Raw genomic sequence first — 14,467 nt, 5'->3', positions numbered from 1 at the left:
AGGCTACTTAAACTGGCCCCAAAAAATGAATATGTGGTCTCCAGGTTTCGTGTGGTCTCCCCTTCTCTCTCTCTTCCTCTTGCCATGCTTTCCTGGTGCCACTCGGGAGGCATTCCATTAAACATGAGCATCTTTTATTTGGTCTAATTTGGTCCGATTGGAATTAGTTGTGTCAGCAGAGAGGCTCGTCTAAGAAATATTCCCAACAACTATCTAATGGGAAATAATAATAACATGCAGAGTTTATTAATATAGAAGCTGCTAGAGCCCCAACCAGGACTGTGGCACTTGGGCTTATATTTCATTCAGCCCTAGACAAACCTACTTTGGTTGGGATCTTTGTACAGACTTTTGTAATGCAGGGAGGACAGAAGTTCAACTTAACAAACACTGCAGGAACTGTGTGCTATATATCACAAAATTTCTGGTTTCTACCTTGGCAACTTGCCTTTGGAAAGATGCACGAAACTTGTATCCCAAAGCCGGCGGAAGGCCCCTGCTCCACCAGAGGCCATGCTTATCACCAGAACTTCTGCATCAGAAGAGGATCTCCTGCTGGACCAGAAGCCAGACCTCCAGCCCCCAACTCAGGTGGAGACTCCCTGTTCAACACCAGAGGCCACACTGGCCATCAGAAGTATAGCCCCCAACTCAGGTGGAGACCCCCTGTTCAACACCAGAGGCCACACTGGCCATCAGAAGTACAGCCCCCAACTCGGGTGGAGACCCTCTTCTCAACCACAGGCCACATCAGCCAGAAGACCAGAGAAGAAACAGAAAGCAAGGAACAAAATGCCCATCTAATAAAGGAAACACAAAAATCAGCACCTAGACCTATAATCACCCTAAACTCAAATGCCTAGACACTAGTGTAAGAAAACAACCAAAACAAGCCAGGGTAATGTCACCTCCAGAACTCAGTTATCCTACTACAGCTAGCCCTGAATATTCCAATACAGCTAAAGCAGAAGAAAATTACCTTAAAACCAACTTTATGAAGATGATAGTGGTCCTTAAGGAGAAAGTAAATAAATCCCTTGAAGAAATATAGGAAAACACAAACAAAAATTGGAGAAAATGAATAAATTCATTAAAGAATGTCAGAAGAAAGTTGAAACAAATAAAATAGTTCAAGAGCTGAAAATGGAAATAGAAGCCATTAAGAAAACACAAACCGAGGGAATTCTTGCGGTGAACCCACAAGAATTACACAGTAAAGGTAGAGCTGACAGATCTATTGGACTATCCACAGGGAGTGTATATGTACACGTTCACTTGGAGTAACCCATTTTTACAGAGCAACGGGGACACCAGTCTTTTGGATAAGTCACTATTAATTCTGTGGAAATCTTGTGAATTTCTGCATTTCTGCCTTCGATAGTATCCCAGCAGTGTATAAACCTGACTTTTCCTGTAGGGCAACCAGATACCTCCCCACTACACCATGAAGCCATGGTGTGAAAAGCACTCATTCAGTCAAAACTTTTGTTCTCACAGCCAAAATCTGCTCTCCCACAAACTTTCTTATTGACAGTACTCACTGATGAGAAAGGAGCCTCACGCAGGAGGCAGTATGTCTGCTCTAACAGCAGACGCAAGAAGGTGTAATCTACTGGTCTTCTGCTCTGAACTAACAAATTGCTAATATTTTGTATTTACCCTTCACCTTGGTTTCAACCAACATAGGATCATAGCCCAGAAAATTAACTGTTTATACAGAAAAATGGCCTGAGTTGCTAAAACTAGCTTCACAGAAAAAATTCTCACCAGGGCACCCTGCTGGAGTCAGAAACAAGATCCCCAGAAGAGATTCCTTTTAACTCAACCAGCTAGATGTTAATGCAAATCAAGCCCACAGGGAAGTATAGGCACCATAGAGCCTTCACAGCCACGCCCCCTCTGAGATGTAAAGCACCTCCTTGCCAGATCCATCGGTTTTTGGGACTCTGTGAAAATGTTTGCTTGATCCTATTGTTAATAGCCTATGGAATTGCTAACTTGTCTGTATGCCTATATACACTGCTTGATACTATTGTTAACAGTCTATGGGACTGCTAACTTGTCTGTATGCCTATATAAACTGAAAGCTTTGTGGAGATCACCCCTTATACTGCTGCTGCTTCTTGCTACTTCTTCATTCCAAGGAATAAAGAACATGTAGTGGTAACATACATAAGTTGATTTATTTCATTTACCCTAAGATCCAATTAGTCAGATTTTCGCTGCCATAGTGAATCTTTCTGGACCCTGAGAGATTTAATGGTCATAATCGCAAAATAAACCTAGATAAATTCTGGAAATGAAACAGGAAATACAGTGGCAAGCTTCACCAACAGAATACAAGAGATGAATTTCAGGCATCAAAGATATGGTAGAAGAAACAGATATATCAGTCAAAGAAAATTAAAATCTAAAAAATTCCTGACACAAAACATCTAGGACATCTGGAACACTATGAAAAGACCAAACCTAAGAATAATAGGAATAGAAGAAAGAGAAGAATCCTAGCTCAAAGACCCAGAAAACATTTCCAAAAAAAAAAAATTATAGAAAAAAAAACTTTCCTAAAGGCCAAGCCTATACAGGTATAGAAAGTTTCAGAACACCAAATAGATTGGATCAGAAAAGAAACTCCCCTCACCGCATATGAAACAAAACACTAAACATACAGAACAAAGAAAGAATATTAAAAGCTGCACAAGAAAAAGGTTAAGTAACTATTATATTTGGGGGCCTCATCCCAGTCCCTGGTATGGAATGCCATCTTTGGAATACTGGGCAGGAAGCTCCATTTCAAGCCTCCTCCCCTAGGAGTTGCTTTGGTCCGGACTCCACCTCTGGGAAAAAGTTCACCAAGCAGTGAGCCCTCCCCAGGGAGGGTCAGGACCACTCCCACAGGCTACTTAGGCTGCCTCCCAGAGAATGAACATGTGGTCTCCCCTTCTCTCTCTTCCCCTCGCCATGCTTTCCCAGTGCCACCCAGGAGCGTTGCATTAAACATGGACATCTTTTATTTGGTCTAATTTGGTCTGATTGGAATTATTTGTATCAGCGGAGAAACTCATCTTAAGAAATATTCCTAACAGTAACATATAAAGGGAAATCTATTAAAATTACACCTGACTTCTCAATGGAGACTCTAAAAACTAGAAAGTCCTGGACAGACAGATATCTTACAGAATCTAAGAGACCACAGACCTATACCTAGCAAAACTTTCAATCACCATAGATGGAGAAAAGATATTCCATGATAAAGTCAAATATAAACAATATCTATTGATAAATCCAGCTCTAAAGAAGGTACTAGAAGAAAAACTCCAACCCAAGGAGGTTAACTATATCCACAAAAAGCACAGGAAATAGGGGGCTGGAGAGATGGCTCAGCGGTTAAGAGCATTGCCTGCTCTTCCAAAGGTCCTGAGTTCAATTCCCAGCAACCACATGGTGGCTCACAACCATCTGTAATAAGGTCTGGTGCCCTCTTCTGGCCTGCAGGCATACAAGTAGACAGAATACTGTATACATAATAAATAAATAAATAAATAAATATTAAAAAAACACAGGAAATAATCTCACACCAGGAAAACCAAAAGAAGGGAAGTGCACTCATGCATGCACATGCACACACACGCGCGCACACACACACAACTACTAACAGCAAAAAAAGAGCAAGAATTAACAATCATTGGTCATTGATATTTCTCAGTATCAAAGTACTCAATTCCCTAATAAAAGACACAGACTAACAGAATGGATGTAGATACAGTATCCATTCTGCTGCTGCATACAAGAATCCCACCTCAACACCAAAGATAAACATTACCACAGAGTAAAGAAATAAAAAAAAAAAAGATCTTCCAAGCAAATAGACCCAAGAAACAAACTGGTGTAGCCATTCCAATAGCTAGCAAACAAAATTTCAAACAAAAATTAATCAAAAGAGACAGGGAAGGACACTTCATACTCATCAAAGGAAAAATCTACCACGATGATCTTTCAATTTTCAACATTTATGCCCTAAACACAAGGGCACCCACATTTGTAAAGGAAACACTACCAAAATCACACACTGACCCATTGGAACACTTCAATACCCCATTCTCACCAATGGACGGAAATTCCAGACAAAAACTAAATAGAAAATGGAGCTAACAGATGCCATGAACCAAATGAACCTAACCTCTCTACAGAACATTCCACCCAAACACAAAAGAATATAGCTTCTTCTCAGTACTTCACAGAACATTCTCTAAAACTGACCACATAGGTGGTAACAAAGCAAGTCTCAACAAATACAAGAAAACTGAAATAAGCCTCTCCATCCTATCAGACCACCACAGATAAAAGTTGGATCAACAACATAAACAACAAAAAGCCTACGAACTCATAGAATCTGAACAACTCTTTACTAAATAACTACTGGGTTAATGCAAAAATAGGGACAAAAAAGACTTCTAGAACTCAGTGAAAATTAATACACAGCATATCCAAACTTATAGGACACAATGAAAGTGGTACTAAGAGAAATATTCATGGCACTAAGTGAAGAGAGAGATCTCATACCAGCAACTTAACAGCACACCTAAAGACTCTAGAACAAACACCTAGAGGAGTAGGCAGTAGGAATCAGGGCTGAAGTCAATAAAACAAAAACAAAGAGAATAGTACAAATAATCAATGAGACAAAGAGTTGGTTCTTTGAGAAAATCAACAAGATAAAAAAAAAAAACCTTATCCAAACTAACTACTAGACAGAGAATATCCAAATTAGCAAACTCAGAGATGAAATGGGGGACATAACAACAGACACCAAATAAATCCAAAGAATCATAGGTCATACTTTAAAAACCTGTACTCCACAAACCTGGAAAATCTAAAAGAAATGAATAATTTTCTCGATAGATACCACTTACTAAAGTTAAATCATGATCAGATAAATAATTTAAATAGACCTATAACCCCTAAGGAAATAGAAGCAATCGTTAAAAGTCTCCCAACAAAACAAGCCTGGTGCTAGATGGTTTTAGCGCAGAATTCTACTAGACTTTCAAAGAGGAGCTAATGCCAGTATTCAAATTATTCCACAAAATAGGAACAGAAGGAACATTGTCAAATTCATCTTAGAAAGACACAGTAACCCTGATATCCAAATCACACAAAGATTCAACAAAGAGAATTACAAACCAATTTCTCTCATGAACATAGATGCTAAAATAATCAACAAAAAAAATACTCGAAAACCAAATCCGAGAACACATTATGATCAAGTAGGCTTCATCCCAGAGATGCAGGAATGGTTCAACACACGGAACTCAGTCAATGTAATACACCATATAAACAAACTGAAAGAAAAAAACCCACATGATCATCTCATTAGATGCTGAAAAGGCCTTTGACAAAGTACAACACCCATTCATGATAAAAGTCTTGGAGAGATTAGGGATAAAAGGAACATACCTAAACATAATAAAGGCAATTTACAGAAAGCCTGTCGCCAACATCAAGTTAAATGGGGAGAAACTCAAAGAAATCCCACTAAAATAAGGAACAAGACAAGGCTGTCCACTTGCTCCTTATCTATTCAATATAGTACCTGAAATGTGAGAGGCAGCAATAAAACAACTAAAGGAGATCAAGGGGATTCAAACTGGAAAGGAAGAAGCCAAAGTATCGCTATTCACAGACAATATGATAGTATACATAAGCAACCCCAAAATTCTAGCAGGGAACTTCTACAGCTGATACACAGCTTCAGCAATGACTCCTAGGAATAGGAAGTATGGAGCCTGAACCAGACATCTTCTCTAACCAGGCAAAGCTTCCAGAAGTGGAACTGAGACACCAACCCAGACACAAAACCTTTGACCTACAATCTGCCCTACCTCCAAGATGTGCTGAGTTAATGGTAGCACAGAACTTATCAAATTGGAGAATGACTGGTCTAATTTGAGACCTATACCACAAGAGGGAGGCCACACTAGATACTGCCTAGATGGCTAGAAACCAGAGGCTATGTTGGGAAAAAAATCAATGAAATGCTTATTAACGATATTCTGCTATACTTATAGATCAATGCCTAACCCACTGTCATCAGAGAGGAGTCATCCAGGAGCAGATGGGAGCGGATGCAGAGACACACAGTCAAACACCAGTAAAACCCCACAGAAGCGGGGTGGAGCAATAGGGGCTGAGGACAGGAGAACACAGTACACAGAGTCAACTAAGCAGAGCTCATAGGAGATCACAGAGACTGAATCAAAAAACATGGACCCTGTATGGAACTGAGTTAATTCCTCTGCACATACATTATGGTTGTGTAGATGAGCATTTTTGTGGGACTCCTAACAGTGAGAGTGGGGGTGTCTCTGATTCTTTTGCCTGCTCATAGGTCTGTCTCATCAAGTGGGCATAAAGAGAGTCTTTATGACTACTTTTGTTGCAAATTGTTATGTCATCTTCAGTAGATATCCACAGAAAGACTGTTCTTTTATTGTCTTTTGAAGGGAAAGTAGATCTGGGGAGAGCAGGGGTTGGAGGAATGGGAAGAGTGGAGGGGAAGAAACTATACTCAGGATGTAATATATGAAAGAAGAATAAAAGAAAAAAACATGAGAAGGAAGATGAGGAGAAAAAGAAGAAGAGGAAGAAGAAGGAAAAGAAAGGAGGAGGAGGAGGAGACAGAAGAGGAATAAGGCAGAAGGCAGAGGCAGAAGGCAGAAGGCAGAAGGCAGAAGGCAGAAGGAAGGCAGAAGGCAGAAGGCAGAGGCAGAAGGCAGAAGGCAGAAGGAAGGCAGAAGGCAGAAGGCAGAAGGCAGAAGGAAGGCAGAAGGCAGAAGGAAGGCAGAAGGCAGAAGGCAGAAGGAAGGCAGAAGGCAGAAGGCAGAAGGAAGGCAGAAGGCAGAAGGAAGGCAGAAGGCAGAAGGCAGAAGGCAGAAAGCAGAAGGCAGAAGGCAGAAGGCAGAAGGAAGGCAGAAGGAAGGCAGAAGGAAGGCAGAAGGAAGGCAGAAGGAAGGCAGAAGGCAGAAGGAAGGCAGAAGGCAGAAGGAAGGCAGAAGGCAGAAGGAAGGCAGAAGGCAGAAAGCAGAAAGCAGAAGGCAGAAGGCAGAAGGCAGAAGGCAGAAGGCAGAAGGCAGAAGGCAGAAGGAAGGCAGAAGGCAGAAGGCAGAAGGCAGAAGCAGCAGCAGCAACAGCAGCAGTTTGTAGCCTACCATGAGAAATATTTCCTGAAGAAAACTCCCTTATCTATTACAAAGAGTTGGGCTATTGGATCCTAACAAAGGAGTCCAACTTCCAGCACATACTTGGGTTGTATCCACTGTTGTCAAGCTTTTTTTTAAAAAAAAAAATGAGTTTTCACAATCCTACCTAGGTCAGCCTTGAACTCCTGGGCTCAAGACATCTTCCCACCTCAGCATCTGAGTAGCTGGGCTTACAAGCACACACTATGCCTACCTCACTGAGCCAATCTGTGATGGTGACTGAATTCTGAGAGGTACCATTGTTCCATTCAGATAACATGATGTGAATACCAATGTCCAATACCAGTTAGCTCTGCTCATCTCATCACAAGGAAGCAAACTCCCTTTCTGCCAAGATGAACGCAAACTAGAGATAACAAGTCCATGCGCCTGCATGAGTCTTTCCTAACCTGCCAGACCCTCTGGTTCCTTTCCCCCAAGTTAGGAGTCAGCAAATTGTTCTGGAGAGAGGAGACTGCTACAAAGAACATCTACAGAACAGTTCATCCAGCCCCAGCACACCGCAACCCGTCCTCCCACGGGAACCAACTGTGAATCTGGGTTTCTGACCTACCAGACAGGTTACAGCCGCCCAAACTTAGATCCAGAGAAGAAAATCGTTCTTGAGTTTATAATGCCCTCCTGGCCACTGAACATCACACAAAGTGGGATTTTTTGCTTTGTTTTGTTTTTGACATGAGTCTACTGTTAGTCCAAGACTCCTTCCAACTTACGATCCTCCTGCCTCTGTTTCCTGAGTACAACTGCTGGTATTTAAGTATATGCCACAATGCCCGACAAGCACGGATTTTTAGATAAAAGCTAAAAAAATTCACTTTCTTCTTGAGGAAGAAAAGTTTTATATAGAGCCAGGATAGAGCAACATATTTTCTTTATGGATATTTTCAACCATATAGCTTAATGCAGATGCAGATGCCATCTTATCCAGGCTGCGAAGGTGCCTCTTACCCACAGATAATGCATGACTTCAGAGGCATATGCGTCCTGAGAAATAATGTTCTGGATAATGAGGAGAGAAGTCCTCGGGCAAATTTTCAGCTTTCCATTTCTGGGAAAGCACCTCTACCTTTTGCTCCCTGGAGGAGTTGGAGTTAATCTTTGCTCTTTGCAGCTCTATGTGGCATCCATTCAAGCAGCTGGGGACTGTGCATGGGAGAGGGAATCAGAGTGAACCTCACAAGCGGGTTTCCAAAACAACATCACACATCAGAGCCACAGCACGAGGGCCCCATGACGATGCCTATCAGTGTTACTCGCGTGGTGTTACTTGTGGTGCCCGTGCTGAAGGTGAGGATGAGGAAAGCTCATCGTGTCCTGTAATTTACACAAGTCTCCTGCCCTCCTGTGCCTTAGTTTCCTCACTGGAAAAGAATGAATGGGACAAACTACCCACAGTTCACACAGGGCTGACAGTTGGGGAATCTGCATGGGTCTTAACACACAAATAAGTATTTACATTATTTACATTCTACTTCACTTACAACTTCTGTAAAAACTGCATTCCATGCCATGCTTGAAATGTTCCATAGCTCAGTTCAGTGAGTAAATTGCACCCAAGGTTCCTAAAGTCATTTAAACAAATTAAAAACACATAAGCCAAAGAAAACATTTTTCAGAACAGTTATCATTTAACAATCACTCTAATATACATATGATGAAACATAACCTTTCTCAGAAATGGTTTCAATGTTTTCTCGACTCAAAGAAAATCTCATTGTGGATGATATGTAGTGCACTAACTACAGTGAATTCCAAGCAGATCCTTCTTTCAATGATCTTCCTTCTCTAGGAAAGGGTTTCACAACTCAGTACCACTGAAATTCTAGGCTAGACCACTCTGCTATGGAGGTTTGTCCTGTACATTGGAGGATGTTTATAACATCTGTGGTGTCTGCATATTAGATATCTTTTGCAAATCCAGTTGCCAAGGGTCACCTGGGTACACAGCCACACTGACTAAAAACTAGTGGTGTGCTATGATTCAAGTTTCACTCACTTTTACCACAGACTAAAGGAATGTGGGCTGGGGAGATGGCTCAGTGGGTAATGATGCTTGCCACCAAGCCTGAGTTCAAGCCCTAGGACTCACATGGTGGAAGGATAGAACTCAAGTTCTGTGATTTATATAAACATGAAAATGCACACACATCCACATGGGTGTACACACACACACACACACACACACACACACACAATTTGCTATGTAGTTACTTTCTATTAGCCACAAAATTTGTTTCATTTGTACACTATATAATGGGTTTGATCATGACAGTTTATATTATATATATATGTGTGTGTGTGTGTGTGTAGTATATGTATATATTGTACCTTTCTTATTTCTTATCCTTACTGCCACTCATTATCCCTTTTTGTACCTTTTCTCCCCACAGAGTCTGACTTTTCCTTTCATGCTACACACATACATACACACATACACAAAAGAAATCTAGATTTCAATTGATAGAAAAGATGGCATTTTGTCTTTCTTTCTCCCATTGCCCTCTCTTGTTTAAAATCTTTCTAGACTTCTTTCTTGCCCTCCATAGCCCATCTTCTACTTTCATGCCACATATATGTGTATCTACCTGTAAGTCTAAGGGTTATGGATTTAGCTCATTGATTAGAGTACTTACTTAGCAAGTACAGGGCCCTGGGTTCGGTCCCCAGCATGAGAGAAACCATGTAACAATTGTCCTTCTAAGTCTGGTTATTTCCTACTAGCAAAGTTTTAAAATTTTAATCATGTAACAGATTAAGTAGCATGGGGGTTATAAAATCCAAAATATGAATGGGTTATGTTTGTAACTTACAGATACTTCAAAAAAGGTAATGATTCAAATGTCCCTCTTTCAATGTAGCGTATTTTATTGCAGGATAAATCCCTAGGAAAAGTAAAAGGGAAATATTGCTTTGATTAGCTATTAGATATCTAATTAGTATGAATAAACAACAGAATTGTTATATTATTGTTTTGTCTAAACTCCAAACCTCTGGATTTCTACTTGAACTCTCTAGAGCCCCTACCCCTATCCACATCTATCCTAAACATCTCAACCTTTGTGATCTTCATGTATAAATACATAGCTATAGACACTGGGAAATTTCAGAGAGAGTCTTTCCTGAGAGAAGAATTATTAAGTGACTTTTGTTTTTGAAACAGGGTCTTTCTGTGTAGAATTCAATCCTCTCACCTCAGCCTCCTGAGCACTAAATGCACAAGCACAACTTTGGCCTCTGGGGGCTTTAGAAGATAGAAATCAGCCCTGTTCTAGACTTACTGAGTTGGTAACTGGAGCGGGGGTGTTGTCATAATGAAGTTCTAACAAGCTCTCCAGGTGATGCAAGGAGTATCCTTTTTACAGTGCCATGGTCCCATACATGCCTCCTGGATTTGGCATTCAAATCCAAAGAAGGTCTGGCTCATGGCACCCCTCAAACTCTTTGATGTGTTTTGCCTTTTTCTTCCCTATTGTTATTAGTGTTTAACACTTTCTCCCCAAGGGGCCTGTTTGATGATTCCCACTGACTCTTCAAGGTTTTATTCAATTGAATTGGTGTAGCAACAGCTTCCCTAAACTAAATCATGTCTTCTCTCCTCTTCTGTACTCTAGATACAATTTATACCTCAGTGACAAAAAAAAAAAAAAAAAGAATGGATGAGTGTGTAATGTGTGGAGGTTCCTGTCTCTCACTTTGTTTCAGCCACACTGCTGACTGGAGGTTGGCTGACTGAAGATGCTTCCAGTTCTCTCCTCTACCCACTTCTTCCCCAGCAGACCTGGGATGAAAGATGCACACTACTGCATCTGTCCTTTTTCTAATGTGGGTTTGGAGGATCAAATATGGGTTGCTGGGCTTTCCTGGCTAGTGCTTTACCCACTAAGCCCTATCCTCATCCCTCATTACTTCAAAAAATATTTTATTTCTATTTATTTATATATGTGTCCATGTGTCTGTGCAGGTGCTCACAGAGACCCAAAAAGGGTATCATATCCTCTGGAGCTAGAGCTACAGGAGGTTGTGAGCTCCCTGATGTGGAAGCTGGGAACCAAACTCTGGTCCTCTGCAAAGCAGCAAGTGCTCTTAACTGCTAAGCCATTTCTCCAGCCCCCTCCTGCTTTGAAATTATTTTTGTACCCCTTCTTCTAATCACAAACCCCTGGAAGCATGGAGTCTAACTCATCTACATTGCCCACCAAGTTTGATACTGACACAAATATTTGAGTGAACTCAAATATTTATAAAATAAACACATAGTTGGTGAGCTCAAGAAAAGTGGCTTATTTGCAAGAAATTCAGTGCATGACTTTATGGCTGAAGCCTCTCCATCTCTGCAGCACTGTAATTCATGCTCCCTCATGGGTTTGTTCCTCTTGAAGTTGTTAAGTTTTAAGAGGGAAGTAACCCAGTCTTATTAATCTCTGTGTCTCCAATAATAGACATAGTATTTGGCATGTTCTATTTTAGTACATTTTTTTAAAATTGAGGGACATTTAAATAAATGAATGATAGTAAATTATGTCAATAAGAAATAACTATTTACAAACTAAAATAAATAAGAGGACTACTCTACTCATTTTATTATTTCCTCCAAACATTTTGTACAGTTTGGAAGTTCAGATGCAAAAGGTCCCCCAAAAATACCAATACAAAAGCAGGACCAGTGCCATTCTCTAAGTGTCCAGAGAAGGAAAATGTTTCTGGCTTTGTTTAAGATGAATCAATCTCACTATGTAGTCCTGGATGGCCTCAAACTAGAGATTTGCTTGCCTCTACCTCTCCAGTGCTGTGGTTCAAGGCATGTGCTACTAGTCCCATCTTTTACTATTTTGTTTTGTTTTTTGTTTTCGAGACAGGGTTTCTCTGTGTCACTTTGTTGTTTGTCCCAGAACTAGCTCTTGTAGACCAGGCTGGCCTTGAACTCACTGAGATTCTCCTGTCTCTGCCTCCCGAGTGCTGGGATTAAAGGTGTGCGCCACCGCCGCCCGGCTCATCCTTTATTGTTTTATCAGTGAATGTCAGGAGCACTTCTGGTATGTTTGTGTCAAGTAAACTTTTGTAGTATTTCATAACCACTATTCAATATCTATTTTCACATGGACATAAAAATTATTACATTAAAAACTGCAATACCAGTCTGTTCTCCTAATGACTTAATCATGTTAGCAATATTATTTATGTAATCTAGCATTTAGTTACTTATTTAGTATTTCAGTGTCAATTAAATTCAGATTAAATTATTAAAGAAACTGGATATAATGACACATGCACACAACCCTAGCACTTGGGAGGCAGAAGTAGTATGAGGATTGTTACAAATTGGAGGTCAGCCTTGGATACATATGAGACCTAGCCTCAAAAAAAAAAGGTATGGGGTATCATCATGGTTGATAGAGTGCTTGCCTAGCATGCACAAAATCTTGAATTTTACCCCCAAAATTGTATAAATTATGTAATAATGAATAATCCTAGAACTTGGGAAATAGAGGCAAGAGATTCAAGAATTCAAGGCCAGCTTTGGCTATTTAGAGAGTTTAAGACAAGCCTGAGTTACATGAGACCATATCTCAAAGAGGCAAAAATATTGTCAAACTATCTGGGTTAAAGACCTTCAAATTAATGTAGTTGTGTATTTTCTTCTCTTTGATACAACTGTTCAAAGTTAAACTAATTTCTCACATCCTACTATGCTGTCTTAAGCCCTTTTTACAAATTCTAAATTAGTAAACATGTTAGGTTTGCAAGCCCACACACAAATCCAGAAACAATGGAACCAGCCACCAAGAGCCAAAATCCTCTGAGCAGAAGGGCCCAAATGAATCTTGCCTCCTTTCAGCTGTTCTCATCAGGCCCCCATCCCTCAACACAAAGGGCACTGGCACACGTCCTCTAAAGGTGTCAAACCACTCCTAACTCACGGGCTGCAGTGAACGAGAGCATGGATCAGACTTGATGGAGGTGTGACCGACTAGATCCAAATACAAGCATATGCCTTAGAAAACAAGGGTCGTGGGAGTTCCAGTAACTGCTCAGACCTTACTAACATTTCCCCCAGCAAATGAAGTGCTTCTATCTGAAGCTTGTCCATATAAGTTAAGAAATTTAAAATGCACTCCTGGGCAGTGGTGGTTCACACCTTTAATCCCAGCACTTGGAAAACAGAGGCAGGTGGACCTCACTGAGTTCAAGGTCAGACTGGTTTACAAAACAAGTTCTAGGACAACCAGAGCTGTTACAGAGAAACCTTGTCTTGAAAAACCCCCAAAAAAGGAAAAGAAAAAGAAAAAATTAGAAATTTAAAATGCATAGAAGGCATTTTCATGAGACGGGCTAAGCCCCAACCCCCCGACTGACATAACTGTAGATTTTGTTTTATTATTTTTTTGTCTTTAGAGCCAGGGTCTTGCCAAGCAGCCCTGGAACTGGTATGAAACCCACTATGTAGACCACAAAGACCCACAACTTGTAGAAATCCTTCTATTTTCTACCTCTTCAGTGTTGGGATTGCAGTCAATAATTAAACAATTTTATTGCTTGAAATGATGTTAGTATCTAATTCAAATCCCTTGTTCATGCATAACATAATTTATATCTTAAAAAACAGATATGCTTAATTAACTTACAAAACCTGGAGGGATAGCAGGCCTTCAAATGAGTCCTTATGTAATTCAGTCAGGTGATTTTCACTGAGATTTCTGGAAGATTAAAAGGTTATCTGGATCAAAAATTGTCAAACAGATGGAGAACACCCAGTGGTGACATGGGAGGGAGACATACAAGATGTCATATGCTATTGCCTAGAGCATAAATTGTTATCAGCTCTTTTGGGAGCAATTAAAATTTTATATAAGTAATGGTCTCCACCCTAAAGATTTTATTTCTAGATTTCTGGCCTATAGAAACACTTGTCTGGGGTATAGAGGATGCTTATTTCAGTCCTATATGAAATATTATGCAGAACTGGAAATGAGTAGTATGAGCCTCTACATATGGAAAAGGAAGCTTTAAATATCATGAAATGAAGACATCAAGCTACCAGATGTTATCAATTATGTAAAAGTGATAAGGAAAGCAGCAACACTATTTGCTATATGCAAATATGTCTGGAAGGATATATATCAAACTCAGAATAGCAGTTACCTCAGATCTGAGGGATTATGGCACAAGGAAGTTTTCACTATTCCTCTTACTAATTTATAACCATTACA

At 40.3% G+C, this 14,467-nt stretch overlaps 1 protein-coding gene across 1 annotated transcript in view; it reads right to left on the bottom strand.

The window, feature by feature from the left end:
* Lrrc37a2 (leucine rich repeat containing 37 member A2) overlaps positions 1-14,467 on the bottom strand; it is an 88,888-nt gene that overhangs the window by 61,707 nt on the left and 12,714 nt on the right. Inside the window, 3 exon segments of the mRNA XM_042054860.1 lie at positions 8,741-8,821; positions 10,070-10,141; positions 13,883-13,954. Coding sequence (XP_041910794.1) covers positions 8,741-8,821; positions 10,070-10,141; positions 13,883-13,954 — 225 coding nt within the window.

This window comes from Arvicola amphibius, chromosome 4 (genome assembly GCF_903992535.2).
Source record: "Arvicola amphibius chromosome 4, mArvAmp1.2, whole genome shotgun sequence".
NCBI classification, from domain to species: Eukaryota; Metazoa; Chordata; class Mammalia; order Rodentia; family Cricetidae; genus Arvicola; species Arvicola amphibius.
Note: the sequence above shows the minus strand (reverse complement) of the source record. Positions and strands in the feature narration are given on the sequence as shown.